Raw genomic sequence first — 14,917 nt, 5'->3', positions numbered from 1 at the left:
AACTTCAGCCGTTATATTTTAAACTGAGAAGCGACCTTTATGTAAAGTTTCATTTTGATACGTACAGTAAAAGTGGATCTTTTCCAGCCTTCACAGGTGCTGTGGGGATACATCTTTAGATTTCAGTTGCTGTCTGTTTCTGACTACTCATGAGACATCTCCACTTGGACCAACCAGATGTGAGCCCACCCATTTTGCAATCTTATTGCACCTCGCTGCCTCTCCACTGTAGTTTGGTCTCTTCAGCCCCTAGGAAACAGCAGCTTTGACCGCTGGAGGATCGTTTCTATCTGAGATGTTTTTCAATTTCAAAAGTGGCGTGGGGCGTATGGCTCACGACCCCTCTGTGTTTGTAGTGGACACCCATGCCACCCGACCAGCTGTGCCACCTCGACTGGGCAAACAGAAGAAGCAAAGCGGGGTCGCGCAGACTCTGCTGTTCGTCCTGGTGACCCTGGCACTGCTCGGCGTGTTCTTTGAAGCTTTCTTCATCTATCGCCTCTACCAATCTGAATATGTGAGTATCACGTAAAGAATTGTGTCTGTGATTTGAGCGTGCGCGTGTGTGTGTGTGTGTTTCACTGTACATTTTCTGTTCCATTACCTTTACCCCCCTCCCTTAGAATATCACTTTCATGATAAGAATTTAACCATCTTTACTACCAATTCTCGCTTTCAGTATTATTTTCATGTTTCGAGTGTTTTCTTCCACTTTTTTCATTGTCTCAGCTATTTTACTTTTTTTTTTAAATGGAGATATTCAGTTTTCCATGAATCATGCATACATCACGATTCTATATTTAAACTGGTTAAATTATGCTTACTATAAATACTGGAAATACACTGAATAAATTGAGTCTGTGAAGAAAAGGACTCAGTGAGGTGGACTGATAAATCTAGATGACAAACTTAGAGTAAATATGGGTTAAAATTAAAAGCATAATCAAAAAATAAGGTTATAATTAAAAGTTTTTTATGCACATGATAATAAGAGCCAACTGATATTTGAGAGAAACTTTATCTGCTTTTCCACCTAACTGGATTTCCAACGTGGAAACTTCAGTCTTCTGCTTTCCACAACGAGATGTTCCTTTTCTTAACGTCTCCCTTCATATGTGGGGCTCTTGAGACTGAGGGGTGAGTAAAAATGAAGGTCTCTTGTGACAGAAACCACACTCACATTTACTCAGATCATGTGCATGAAAGTTCCCCCCTCATCCCACTCCAATAAGTGCTGAGCTTGCATTTATTTTACGGTAAAGAGGAACAGAGGAACAGAGTGGACCACGGATGGAGAAATCTGGCGGTTTATACAGAACTCCTCTGACGTCTTTTGGAGTTGGACACACAGTTGCTCTTTGCCCCGAGATTGCGGACAGTGAAGACTCCGTGTTTGGCTTTCTATGAAATCCCGCTGCTGTCTGAGGGCAGCAGTCACGGGTTTTAGATTTAGGAAAAGTATTGATTCACTTTCTGTGGGTCTGCATATCATGCATGCTGCAAAAATTAGAGACAGCAAGGAAATGGTCTATTTCCTGTGTCATGATAATGATCTACCTTAGAAGTATTGTATACAAGCCTTACCCGAAACCCTTACAGTGATTGCTTAACACAAAACAAATGCTAGCATATGCTAAAAAAGGTAATGATTCATTGTAATGCCTTAGACCTTCTACATTCCAATGCAACCTGATGTGCACCAGTGGTCATGCAACTGTGTTTGAATGCTTGCCAGGAAAGCATGCATGCGCTCAGATCACAGCTAATCCACCTGAATGTCCTTTTTCGTTTACCGTTGCAGGGCCCCTCAGGTGTCACCTCAAAGCAAATCAGCGGTATGTCTCAGCATTTTTCATTTGGCATAATAAAAGGTTTTGAGGTCTATTCTTCTGACCGGAAAACAATGTGTCTTACTGTCACACAGAAAACCCTCCGCCGGATACTACAGACCCTGATGGTCGTCTTCTTCCATCCAAACCTGTTGCACATCTCACAGGTGAAACCAGCAATTTTGCAACTTCTTCTAATGAAATGCTCAATTTTTCAAAACCAAGATAAAAACAGCACATCGAAACAGCACTGACACCATTGCTCGTGTTTTGTTCATTAGACGGCCGAGACGCCCAAGACGCCCAAGACGCCCATCACGACCCACACGTCATGGCATGGAGCGTTATCGCAGAGCCTCTCCTGTATGAAATGAAATACAAAGACAGACATCTCATCATCCAGAAAGAGGGATACTACTACATCTATTCCAAGGTCTACTACTCACAAGGTGGTGCTTTTTGCCATTCTGTGATGATGCGAACTAAAATGTATGCTGGAAAAGGCATCCCCCTCCTGGAGGCCAGAGAGTATCTGTCAAAGAAAGACAAAGAAGACAAGAGTTTTTCCAACAGTTTCCTAGCCGGGGTGTTTTACCTGTCCCAAAATGATGCTATCTATGTAAATGTTAGCAGCACAAAACAGATTATCAGCCACAGATCTTATGAGAATGTGTTTGGTGCATATATGATATAGATATCAGACCGACAGGAGATTAAAAAAGAGCTTATAACTTTTTCAGGAACATTTTTAATTGCCTTTTGTACTTGATCGAAAAGCATTGTAACAGCAAAAGTGCTGAAGACGTTTTTCTACTTCAAATCAGACTTTGAGTGCTGATTTAAGATTTAACTGTTTGTTGTGTTGCTAAATATTATTTACTAACATAAACAAGGATGGTGCACTTTTTATTTTACTGCTTCAAAAAATTATGAATGTTATTTATTTATTCCTTTCGTATGTAACTATATTATAACAGTGCTGTGTTTATACAAAAAATATGCAATAAAGTCTATATTGAACAAGTAAAAGTTTGTCTTTCTGCAGTTGCGGTCTTGTGAGCCAGTTGAATTCATTTCCTGTTATATCAGGCGAGGCTGAGCTAAAGGCAGAATGGTCTCAGTAAAAGAAAATGTGTCACCCACTCTCTCCAACCACAAAGTGTTGGTTTTTTTTGTATTTTTTTTTTATTATTACCACTCCAACACGTTAACCTGAAATGCCATCAGCAGCTGAACATCTTCTGGTTGAAGCACGAAAAGTGCAGAAGTAAAATTTGAAAAACAAATTAGCTTCGATCCAAGTTTTTGGGGAGGAACACTGAGTCCCGTTTATGTTCTTTGCTCAAAAACTGGATGTCTTCTTGTTGACTGTAAACTTCCAAATGAGCAATTTCAATTCATGACTTGATGACAAATTCTCTTACTTGGTTTGTACAAAAAAAAAGTCCCGTCACTCTTTGAAGTGCATTGTTTCGCTCTTCATTTCTCTCACAGTCACTCTTACTCTTTCCCTTCATTTGTGACGGTTCGCAGAAGCCTTATGAAAGCACCCACTGACTTGTGTATTTGTAAACTGAGGAGGAAGTGGTGGTGGGGGCCGCTGGGGAGGGGTGCAGAGCAGAGGGGGGGGTTGTCAGTAGCAGAATGCCTGACTCACTTTCCAACCCCAGACCTGGAGCACGGTGGCTGATAAAGACGCACTGTCGCAGAGTGTGCATGTGTGTGTAGGGGGTGTGCGTGCGTGTTTGCATGTGTGTTGGCCCTTACTGATGCTTCTGCACTGTCGTCTTGAATGTTCAAGAATGAGTCATCATGTTCCAGCGCTGACTGTCCTGTGAGGTGTGCAGCTCTATTGTCTCAAAGGAGGGGGTGATGTTCTGTGCGGTTTGGATTCATGCCATATCATCATTAAACTCTAAACCAGATCTGACTTTTACAGAGAATTTGTGTGGGACGAGATTTCTCTGTCTGCAGTTATATTCTGAATCAATGAAACCATCTTTTTGTTCCACCAATGAAGCCAAATTGTGAAGTTAGACACAGGTACTCTGATGAAATGCTTATTTTTACACACTACACTGAAGCAAGATCAAACATGCGGCGTCGTTAAATGTTTTTCTCAGTGAAAGCACAAGTGAAAGTGTTGGCCGCTGCGCACCTCTCATGGTCCACGGCTAAATGCTGTCCCCTTGTGTCGGGCTCTTGAAGGGGAAACATACAGCAGGTGTTTGCTCTGAGCTGAACTCTTCCACTTTGATCCAAACATAATCAATTCAACAGACCCACTATAGTTGGGATTTATAAAAATTTTTTTTTACTTTTTTAAGTGGATATTTATAAAGTTGTTATGAGTTGTTATCAACATCTTCCATTCAGTTTGTAGTAATGTTTACATACCACAGCTTGGGGGAACTAAAATAGGGTGGATTTCTCAAATATTTGAAAGTGGTTCATAGAAACACAAGGATCCTTTACGCTGCTTTTCCATTTTGCGTTAAACAGTGATTTACATGAAACTCTGTTGAAGGCACTGTTGATCTGCAGTTCGCTCCAGGGATGTTCCATGTGAGACACGTGTTCCTGAAAGAGAACATGCACAATGAAACCGGGGCAGAAATGAAAAAAAATCTGCAGTAATGCAAAACTCTGTGAGATAGTGTTTGCTTTGTCTACTTTTTTATGATAAATAAATTCCATTTTTGTCACTGCATGGTTTGTATTCACTGGAATCTTTGATACATTGTATACAGTGTTTAAGCTGGGAGCAATTTTCTTCTAAGTTGGCTTCTGTGAAAAAGTATTTTCCCTTAATACATGTATTCCATTTTTTTTCCTTTCCGTTACACTTAGATGTTTCAAATTGTCAAACATTTTTAAACCGATAACTTAAGTGCTTTTAAAGGATTACTAAGTAATTTTAACCAAATGTTATGCCAGATCTCAGCCCAATTGCTGACCTTGTAAAATCTTAACAATGATTATGATTTTTTTTTTTTTAAATTCAGTTTTATGGCCTAAACCGCATCTGATTGCTGCCGCACTTGTGAAATCAAGAAATGACTCAATTTGAACCAGTCCTACAACAAAACCAAGACTAAAAAGTTGGGAAAAGCAACGCATTATGCCTCAGTCTGATGGAAGTGAAATCTCTGACATCTATCTGCCTGAAAAGGGTTACAAGATTATTTCTAAGGTTTTCTTAGAACCTTTGGGAATATTTTCTAAATTGAAAAAAAAGGGGGAACTTTTTGGGAATACGTTCTGCCACATGTAGCATATAGATGATGATCTGCTTTGCTTCATTAGGAAATGGGAACAGCTGGGGCAATCTACCGGAAACTGTTACTGCTTGTGAGAAACGACTTTTATTATATGTATATATCTATATACAGTACAGACCAAAAGTTTGGACACACCTTCTCATTGAATTCAATGAGAAAGTGTGTCCAAACCTTTGGTCTGTACTGTATATATATATATATATACATATATATATATATATGTATATATATATATATATAAATTGAGCCTTTCAAGATAGCTTTGAAAATTGTCCTAGACTGCCTTTGACTGGATGTATTAGCCGCAGTGTTGCGCTAAATCAAGTGACAACAATGACTTAAATCCATTGACTGAGTCATTTTTGAGACCCCAAATTTAAAGTGAAAGTGAGAGGTTAAACATTAATCATCCTGCATAGTCACTAAAACAAAGTTTCGACCCTCCCTGTTGCTTTCGAAGAATGTGCCCTCCAGACAAAACATAGTACAGATCTGCTGTTTGAAAAGGTGAACATCATGACATCTATTGACCTAAATTAATATATATATATATATATATATATATATAGTAATTGAGACCATTAATTCAGGTTCCTAAAGTCTTGCCATCAGTTTGTGACTTTAAGCTCATGTTCACTTGGATAACTTGGATGAAAATAATGTTGAGCAGGTATTAAAAACAGCCTTTACTGGCCCACATTAGAAATGTTTCTAATGAAAATAATCTGTATTAGTTATATTGCATTATGTGTATAATGTATATATATATATATATATACATGTGTATATCTATACATATTAAATTTAGAATGGTAATAATAATTAATTATAGTATTATTGTAATATTTTCTGTGTCCCACAAAACTGTTGAGTTTTGGAAGCTCTACTATTGCTGTGGAAGTTTTTAAGAACTACTTATAATGGCTGCACCTGAGCTTTCCCCGTGACATTTTGGTGGAAATAATGTGAAGAAAGCTGATAAATATTTCAGCAGTTGTTGCCTCCGTGGTGTGGAAAGTAAGTAGGGACAAACCAAGTTGTGCAAATGACTCTAATAAATGAGACAGAGTGGGTGGGCGTAGCTGAGGATTTCTGCTATCTGTATTTTATTGTAGCTCCCTGAATATCATTTTAGTTTAATCGAAACCTTCGGAGGCAGCAGTTAAGAGCAGCCTGAGAAGTATGACTCTGTTGCTGAGGTTTGGAAAAGAAAAACTTTCACCAACTTGGAAAATATCTTTCCTGGCTGCGATGACTAACTTCATGTTCCGGTGACCTTTTCTATAGCAGATGGTAATCATTTTAATTTAGGTCAATAGATGTCATGATGTACACCTTTTCAAACAGCAGATCTGTACTATGTTTTGTCTGGAGGGCACATTCTTCGAAAGCAACAGGGAGGGTCGAAACTTTGTTTAAGTGACTATGCAGGATGATTAATGTTTAACCTCTCACTTTCACTTTAAATTTGGGGTCTCAAAAATGACTCAGTCAATGGATTTAAGTCATTGTTGTCACTTGATTTAGCGCAACACTGCGGCTAATACATCCAATTAAAGGGAGTCTAGGACAATTTTCAAAGCTATCTTGAAAGGCTCAATTTTAACACCATATTATAAAAGCCCAAGAGACTTCTTCCATCACTTCTAAATTAATACAAACTGAAAATCGAGTACTAAAAACAATATTTTTATTAACACCAGGACAAAACCTGCATTAACAATAAAAAAAGCAGATTTCTTTGTACCAGAATGAGTAAAATTAACAATGACTGGGATGCTTAGCTTGTATGAGAAACTACACTTTAGAAATAATTCTATAAAACATTAACTCAGTTGTGTAGGTGGTGTATAACACATAAACACCTCAAAGCAATTAAAGGAAAGCACATTTTCCAGTTTGAAAACTGTCAGGTGGATGGACATAATGAAAATATTTTAAGTGTATTCCAGTGAATCATGACAGAAAAAACAAACAAATATGTGTAGCACAGAAAAACACAGTAACACATAAGGTTATACATTCGTTGAGTATCGGTGGAAATTTAATATTTACAATGTCCATGGTGTAAATAAGTCCAGTCAGATTAATAAATAGCTTCAACATAAATATATAAATTCATAGCGCATGGCAAATAAAGTCAATAAACCAGGATTTAGAAAGAATTGGTGAAAATAAAATACATTTTCAAGAAAAAAATGCTTATTTGCCAATATTTTTGGCACTTCTGTATAAAACATTCTTGAAGATTGCTAATTACATTGTAATGTAAAATAACTACAACCAAGAACTAGCATCTAAACAATTTAGTAAGGCCGTATCAGAGAGCTAAGATTAGAGATGAGCAAAACCTTATTTGTCCTCCCTTCGCAGAGTTACAGCATACTTTCTGGTAATTCTACTGGATATTACTACTGGATAGTAATAAAAAAATAGCTGTAAGGCATAAAAAAAAAATCAATTTGTAGTGATGATTTCAAACCCTGAGACTCATAAACATACAATAACTTTTTCTGACAGGTTTTGCTTGAGGACAAATTGTCAAGCTGGAAATTGTGAAGAAAAGTTTTTACCCCATTTTCTGAAAGAAATCCTCAAAGTTAAATTTGTCTGTTTAATCCACACTCTATGAAACTTATGCCCTTTCTGTTTATATTGGTTCCAAACAAATTCTACATACTAAACAACCTTCTATTCAGAGCCGGATTTCTACAGAGGAAGGGTCCATTTGTAAAGTTTCATTGGAGCTAATACTTTAGTTTCTTCAGCCAAAGGATGTCCAGATGAGTCACTGTCAAATCAGGGTTGATCCAGGCTTCAGGTTCAATAGTTATGTCAACTACAGCCCCCGCTGGCAGAAATATAGCCTTGCTGAGCAAGCCTGTGCTGTTTGAATGTTCATTGATCCATCCAATCAGCCTGGGTATGTTGTTCAGCTTGATGGTGACGGAGTGCAACTTGTCTGAGACTTGTGTTCTTTCATGTGGCGACAGCGTTACCTGAAGATTTAGGATATAGTGTCCCTCCTTCATTAACATGATAGGCTTTTCCAATTCAGTTCCAATCAGGTCTGATTCTGTTACCAGGTCCCATTTAATGGTTTTCTCGGCTAATCCTGTGTCTGCGAATGAAACAAACGCTCCTGTTAGCTGGATGTTTTCTGAGTTGTGTATAAAATGACTGAAACTGCACCTTTACTATAACAGTAGTGATAACTGCAGTCACACATTTTTCATGCAAACAAAAATGTTTACCTTGAGCTCTGAAGTTGACTAGTTCAATGGGGTTCTGTCAAAAAGAATACAATAGAAGTTAGTCTCGAAATCTGCATTTCTTTATGTCACAAACAAAGCAGCTACATAAAACTTAAGATTTATTTCATGTGGGGATTAGGCCACCACCTACGCCTGAGAGAGAGAACAGAATAGATCTTAAAGAGGAAAATGAAGAGAGATCTGTTTAGTTTAGTGGCATTTCCCCGAATGTGTCAATGACGTCACTGAGCTTCCTCCAAGACATGAGGAGAGTGGTTAGACAAACAAGTAACTGCAACAAGTAACTCAGAAAGAAATGGAAGTCATTCGAAATTAATCTGCTTGCTCTCCAGGATTTGGGTTTCTTAAATACCTAGACTGCAACTGTTAGAAGCAAATGCAATAATCAATAAATACAAATTATGGAAGTTTGATCACCATGAGATTGTTTTATGACATTATGAGACTAAACAATTGAACATGGTGAGGTCAATGGGAGCAAGAGATGGAAAATGTAGTCATCTTACCAATATACCTTGTACCGGTAATGGGGATGAAATTGGATTGCTAATGTTCGTAGGCTGGAAAGGGAAACAGAAGCACAAAACACACCCATGATACATGGCACTAGAGGAAGTTACAAAATAGTGTTTGGAAATGGATATTTCCTTTCTACGCCAGCAAAAACTTCCTTCAGGTTCCCTAAATGGCACAGTGAAATCTGGCATCAACGTGCTTTCAGAACGACGGTTGTGTATGACGTGACTGATCTTAGACCACTAAAGATTTATGGAGAAAGTAGTCTTGTGTCATCTCAGCAAAGTGCATTATTTTTTTTTTTTTGTTGTTTTTTTTGTCAGACATTTTCTGCCTGAACTCTGAGAAAAAGCTGTGACTACGTAGGATCCGTAGCGGGGGTCTGTACGCAGCTGACTACCACAAGCACAGGTGTGTTTCTCACCAGCTGAGCTACTGCCTAAACCACATGAAAGAACAGAAGCGCTGCTGAGGTATTTATGTACGCCAGTAAGGACATTATCATTTTAATTCATTCAAATTTTAGATAACTCTTTTAGTTTAGTTAGATAACTAAATCAAATTTTAGATTTAGTGTCATTATTGTTGATCCTACATTTTTACTCTCTACTTGTATATAAAAGCTCACCTGTCCCCGTGTGAAGAAGAACGGGATGAAGAAAAGCTGGGCTATGGTGAGAATACTGATCCAAATCAGGAGGATGTAGACCAGGGGATGCTGGCTCCTCTGTGGCATGATCTGTCCGATGGTTGCGTTCAGAGCCGTCTGAGCCCGGGGTACGCAGGAAGACAGATGTTGAGAAGTGACGACTGTTCAAGTCCTGAGTTTCCTCTGGTGTGCACCCAAGCAGAGTGAGGTCGCTTCCTGAGCTCAGAGCGTGATACGTTGAGGATGTTTTATGGTCGGCTCTATCTATCTGCAGAGCAAAAAATGATCCAAGTGGTACTTTCCCTTTTGTGCTAGTGAAGGCAGACACAGTAGGCCCAGATAGTGTCTGCATCTGGGGGCTGGCCCTTTCCTTCCCACTCACCACAAGTCACACCGAAATAAGGAACAAGGCTACTAGGGAGAACAAGAAGAGGAGAGAACTACTGACATTAACATATGTGAATTATTAAACTTCCTTCTTTATGTATGCATTCCAACACTGTAACCTTTCCTCTCATTTATGAAGTATTTTCCCTAAACGTATGTCCAGGTTTAAACCAAATGAAGAAAATCTGAATGGCAATAAAGGAGGCAACATCAGATAATAATAATAATAATAATAATGTTAAGAATTATTATCATTATCAAAATATTTTTTTTGGTCATTTTTTTAAACTGAAAGGACACACACCAGAAACGAATAAAGTACCAGATAGAAGATTACGCAAAATTACCATTATAATAAAAACACAATATTCTATCAGTTCTGGTTTTCTTATCTCCTATTTACATAAAATCCCAAAGTCAAAAAATGGTGCAATCTCTACCTTATCTCTTAATCTACACAGTATGGTGTATGATAGCAACCTAAATGTCACACAGAAATAAAGTGAGCAACTAACAAAATGTTATAACACTCTGTTTACTATTTGCACCTCACAAAATTTCCCACCTGCACAAAAATTCTAGTTGAGGTCAGTTTCACTTTCTCAGTTTGTTCTATGCTCATGGAAAGTTTTATGGCAGAAAAACAGGATGGGCTCTGGTTCTGGTATGTGTCATCAAACCATATGGAGGACCAACAGACAACATGACGATTGAGGTGAGGTACTTTTATCATTTTTAACTAGGAATCAAGAAGCACTATAACATGGAATAGGTACCAACTATCCTATTATATCCTAAACCCTGATTAAAGAATTTTTTTTTTATTAGAATAAATAAATAAATAAACATCCTGTGACGGTCATGTCAGCTGCAGCTGTGCACGTCAAAGTCATGTCGTGTCAAAAGACCTCCCTTGTGTTTATGAAAAACAAAATGCAAATGAGAAAGGAAATAGACCTATATCAGCAAAGTGTTAGTAGAATGGCTTTGCTTACTTCTGCATTTTCAGATGATGTAACTCTTTCCAAACAAAAGTCAAAATCAAATGCCATTAAGCTGAATGATTCATAGTTTCACTAGAGAAAAACAGAGGAAGCACTGTACTACAGATGTTTTACAATAACTTGTGAGCCAAAGTCAGAGTGGGTGAGGATGGACACCTGAGACGTGATAAATTCACGTTGGAAACAAGGAGTCATGTTGTATCTAGTGGGAAACAACATCAGCGTGATGCTGTCAGTTTCCGGAAAATCTAGTGAACAAACACAGAAAATTGAAAACGTTGACACAGACCTACATGTGGTAGCACTGATGTCATGAAATACACACTGCATGGGAAAACATCTCGCCAGTAAAACAAGACTCAATCCATATTTGATCAACTTTTATTCCTGTGACAGACACTGGTGTGCTACTTCTATGCTTTTCTCTAATGCTACTTCTATGCTTTTCTCTAAAGTATGATGAATTACAGCCATCTAGAGGATGACAGTCAGAAATGCACGAAGGTTTATGATAAATAGTAAGATTAATAGTCAGTGATAGACAATGCTTGTGATGCTTTGCTTAAGATGTCTTTTTCACTTAGTGAATGCGTTTAAAAATAAAATCATTCTTGCAGAATGACTGATAATTCATTAGTTGAAGATTTTCTTCAAACAACTTTAGTTATACATGGAAATGCCAGAAAAAGATAAATAAACGTGTTAGCTGTTACATATACTATTTTACTACATATAATATTTCTACTAGAAAATTGAATACTTTTTTCAGTTTATCATTATTTCAAAACTACTTTTTTCCCAGCTGAAATTTTTACTGTAGGTTTTAAAGCAACTATTTCACATTTAAAGAAATTCAATTATACAAACAATAAAATAAATGTACTCCTACTTGAAAAAGTCCAAATTTGTCATACCAGAAATTTCAATGTATTTCATTGTGATCTACCAAGACAAAGCAGCACATAACCGTGAAGTGGAAGAAAAGGATAAACAGATTTCAAAATCTTTTACAAATAAAAATCTAAAAAGCTTGTGATACATTGGTTTTACATTCCCTTTACTTTGTTGCTTTTAAATAAATATTGTGCAATGAATTACATTTTGAGGGAATCCTGTGTGTAATTTCATCTTGGTATAAATCCAGCTGTTCAATAAACATTTCTGATGTTTATTGGAGAACACTGGCGAACAAACAGCCACAATAAGACCAAGGAACATATAAAACAGGTCAGGGACAGTAGGCTTGGATTATCACAAGAGATCTTCCATATCACTGATAAATCCATGAGAAGTAGCAAAGGTATACCATGATGAGACCATTCACCTGAAACCACTAACACAGTGGAGTCCAAAATGAGTCCTTTTAGTTTGTTCCCTGCTCCGATGCATCTGAATCAAATGAGGGTTCATTAGCAAGACTCAGCAGAACATTGTCATGTTGAGAAGGTAGTTGGGCCATTTGAATCAGAGGACTTGATTCAAACGAGGACTGAAGCAGGGCACCCATGACCTGAATCTTATATTAAAAAGAGACAGACACTTACCAAACAAAAACTCCCAGACGTAAGGTCTTTCTTGATTAAAAGTGAAGAATTATTTTATTTTTAGTTACAAAACAAAAGACAGTGACAAGTTTGTCTGCCTCAAAACACCCCAAGTGACTTGTCTCAAGGTAATTCTTGAAGTTTATATGTAGGAGCAGATGAACATGACTAACATTGCAGGGAGGGAATAAAATAGAAAAAGGGAAAGAGTCTGCATGAACTTCCTTTTTGCTTTGACTTCCACTCTTCTTGAGGTTATACTCCTCCAGACAGATGGTGTCTTTCAATTCTCTTTGGTGTCTGCTTCTTGTGCCAGGAGGGACTGAAACATCTGAATCATCATAGCACGGAGGAAGTCCCCAGAAATCACACTGTTATGTCTCCACAAGACAGCCGGAGGGATGACCTCTGACCCCGCGGCTTCTCTCTTTTCTCTGTTTCTTGTGAATACTGGGTTTTAGCACTGAAACCTTCAGGAGGAAAGTGGTCTCTTCTTCTGCATTTCCGCACTGGGGATTCACTCTAATTACAACGGTCCAGTCAAAGCACAAACCTCAATCCAATTAAGAATCAAAATTTTAAAACAGATATCGATTGATGCTCGATGTTCAATCTGTTTGCATTTGAGCTATTTTGCAAAGAAGAATGTCATTATTTAGTTGTGACAAAAATCACAAAAGATCTAATTGCGGATAGAAGTGGTTCTACAAATACAATTGTTCGTAAAATTTGAACAGGGTATGAACACTTCTGCAAATACATCACTGATCGATCTAATTGCATGAAAAATGACATAATTTGAAAACAATCTAATTGATTGTTTTCAAATTAGAAACTTCCATTAAATCGAAATTGAAAATCAAGCTCTTTTTCTTTTTATTAGAGGAAGCATAGTTTTTGTGTGTCATTTTATTAATTTTATTTGTAATTTTTCTATGTTGCAATGATGTGTCAATGAGGAAAGGAAAGGGGAAAAAGAAAAAGTCACAGCATGTAATTAGCCATCATGTTTCACAACCTTAGGCTGTTTGCATTCCTTTGTCACAAACCATAACAGCAATCACATCTTCTTGACTTTTTCCCCTGCTCCTTCAGAATGCTTTCAGCAGGTGGCAGGATAACCCAAAAAGTGAAAATAAATTTGTCATCCATAAGTAATTACAGAATCTTTACTGGCAATGGAAATGAAATCATGTATTTTCTTGTATGCAGACACAGTAAGTTTCAGATCTCTGTGCATGAGGAAAACCATCCAAAACCAATTAACATGTCTTGGTTAACAAAATTAAATAGCAAAGATAACCAGAGCATGTAGAGCAAGACAGTTTTTCAATAATACTTTTAAGTTTTTGCTGAATGGTTATTCGGCAGGAAGAAGGAGGTCTTAGGGTCACATCCTAACCAGACAGCTTTCTTCTTTCTCAGTAAACTGGCTTCCTCTCACATTCTAAAAATATGAAAGAAAGGTTTGCTGTCACCTCTTAATTGCCAAGATATATGAGTGTGAATGCTTGTCCCCGTTTCCCTGTGATGACCTGGCAATCTGTTCAAGGTGTACTCTGCCTCTCAGCCACTGACCACTAGATGAGCTCATGGCTCTCTCATTTCTTCAAGGAACAAGCAGGTAAAGAAAGTGGAAAATCCACATATGAACTAATGTGGTCCTATGTGTACCTGGTTGTACCCCTCTTGGTAGAAACATCAGCCATTAACCTTACTCCAGAACATGCAGTCAGGTTCTACAGAGTCTTCATAAGGGTTTCCTTATGCTGAAGCAGAGACATTAAAAGTTTTAGGATATTGGTCTTGAGAACTCAAGTTTCAGACCCAGGGAGGATTTTTGGTCCACTCTTCTTTGCAGAATTGTTTTAATTCAGTCTCTTTGTAGGGTTTTAGAGAATGGATGGCTTAATTAAGGTCATGCCAGAGCATCTTAATCAGATTTAACATCAGACTTCAGACATCAGACTATGCCAGTCTAAAAAAAATCCTGTTTTTGGTTCCCATCAGTCACAGTTCCTGAAGCAGCAAAGCCCCAGGCCATCATTCTGCAAAAGACATGTTTAGCTCTTTCTGCCATGTACTTTTTAAAAAAAAAAAAAATGCCATGTTAGTTTGATCACATATGTATATTGGGACAGACCTTCAAAAATTATGACCTGCTGTGTGTTGATGATGTCAAAGTTCCTAGACATCATAAAGATATATTTTTATGCAAAATAAATGTTAAGACCGATTGCTGTTGTTTTTTTAGTCAGTGGTGGATTTTCCAAGTAACTGCTCCCTGAATGCCAATTATGCCAAGTGTGATTCTTAATTTTGAGCTGTTCTTGGATGAGTTGTCAATGCGCCATGGAGTAATTTTGGTTGGATGGCTCAGTACGTATTTGACGATAATCGCTCTCACTTTGATTCCCTGGACTCTCATAAGT

The 14,917-nt window shown here is 37.7% G+C and overlaps 1 protein-coding gene across 1 annotated transcript; it reads left to right on the top strand.

Annotated features, from left to right (window-relative positions):
• Positions 1 to 2,844, top strand: LOC102225273 (tumor necrosis factor ligand superfamily member 14-like). Its single transcript, XM_023348655.1, has 4 exons — positions 1 to 517; positions 1,802 to 1,835; positions 1,925 to 1,996; positions 2,111 to 2,844. Exons 1-4 carry the CDS (start codon positions 296 to 298, stop codon positions 2,521 to 2,523), a joined length of 741 nt encoding a protein of 246 aa, XP_023204423.1. The 5' UTR covers positions 1 to 295; the 3' UTR covers positions 2,524 to 2,844.
• The last annotated feature ends 12,073 nt before the right edge of the window (positions 2,845 to 14,917 follow it).

The sequence above is a fragment of the Xiphophorus maculatus genome, chromosome 16 (assembly GCF_002775205.1).
Source record: "Xiphophorus maculatus strain JP 163 A chromosome 16, X_maculatus-5.0-male, whole genome shotgun sequence".
NCBI classification, from domain to species: Eukaryota; Metazoa; Chordata; class Actinopteri; order Cyprinodontiformes; family Poeciliidae; genus Xiphophorus; species Xiphophorus maculatus.
The sequence above is the reverse complement of the archived record's forward strand: the minus strand, read 5'-3'. Positions and strand labels throughout refer to the sequence as shown.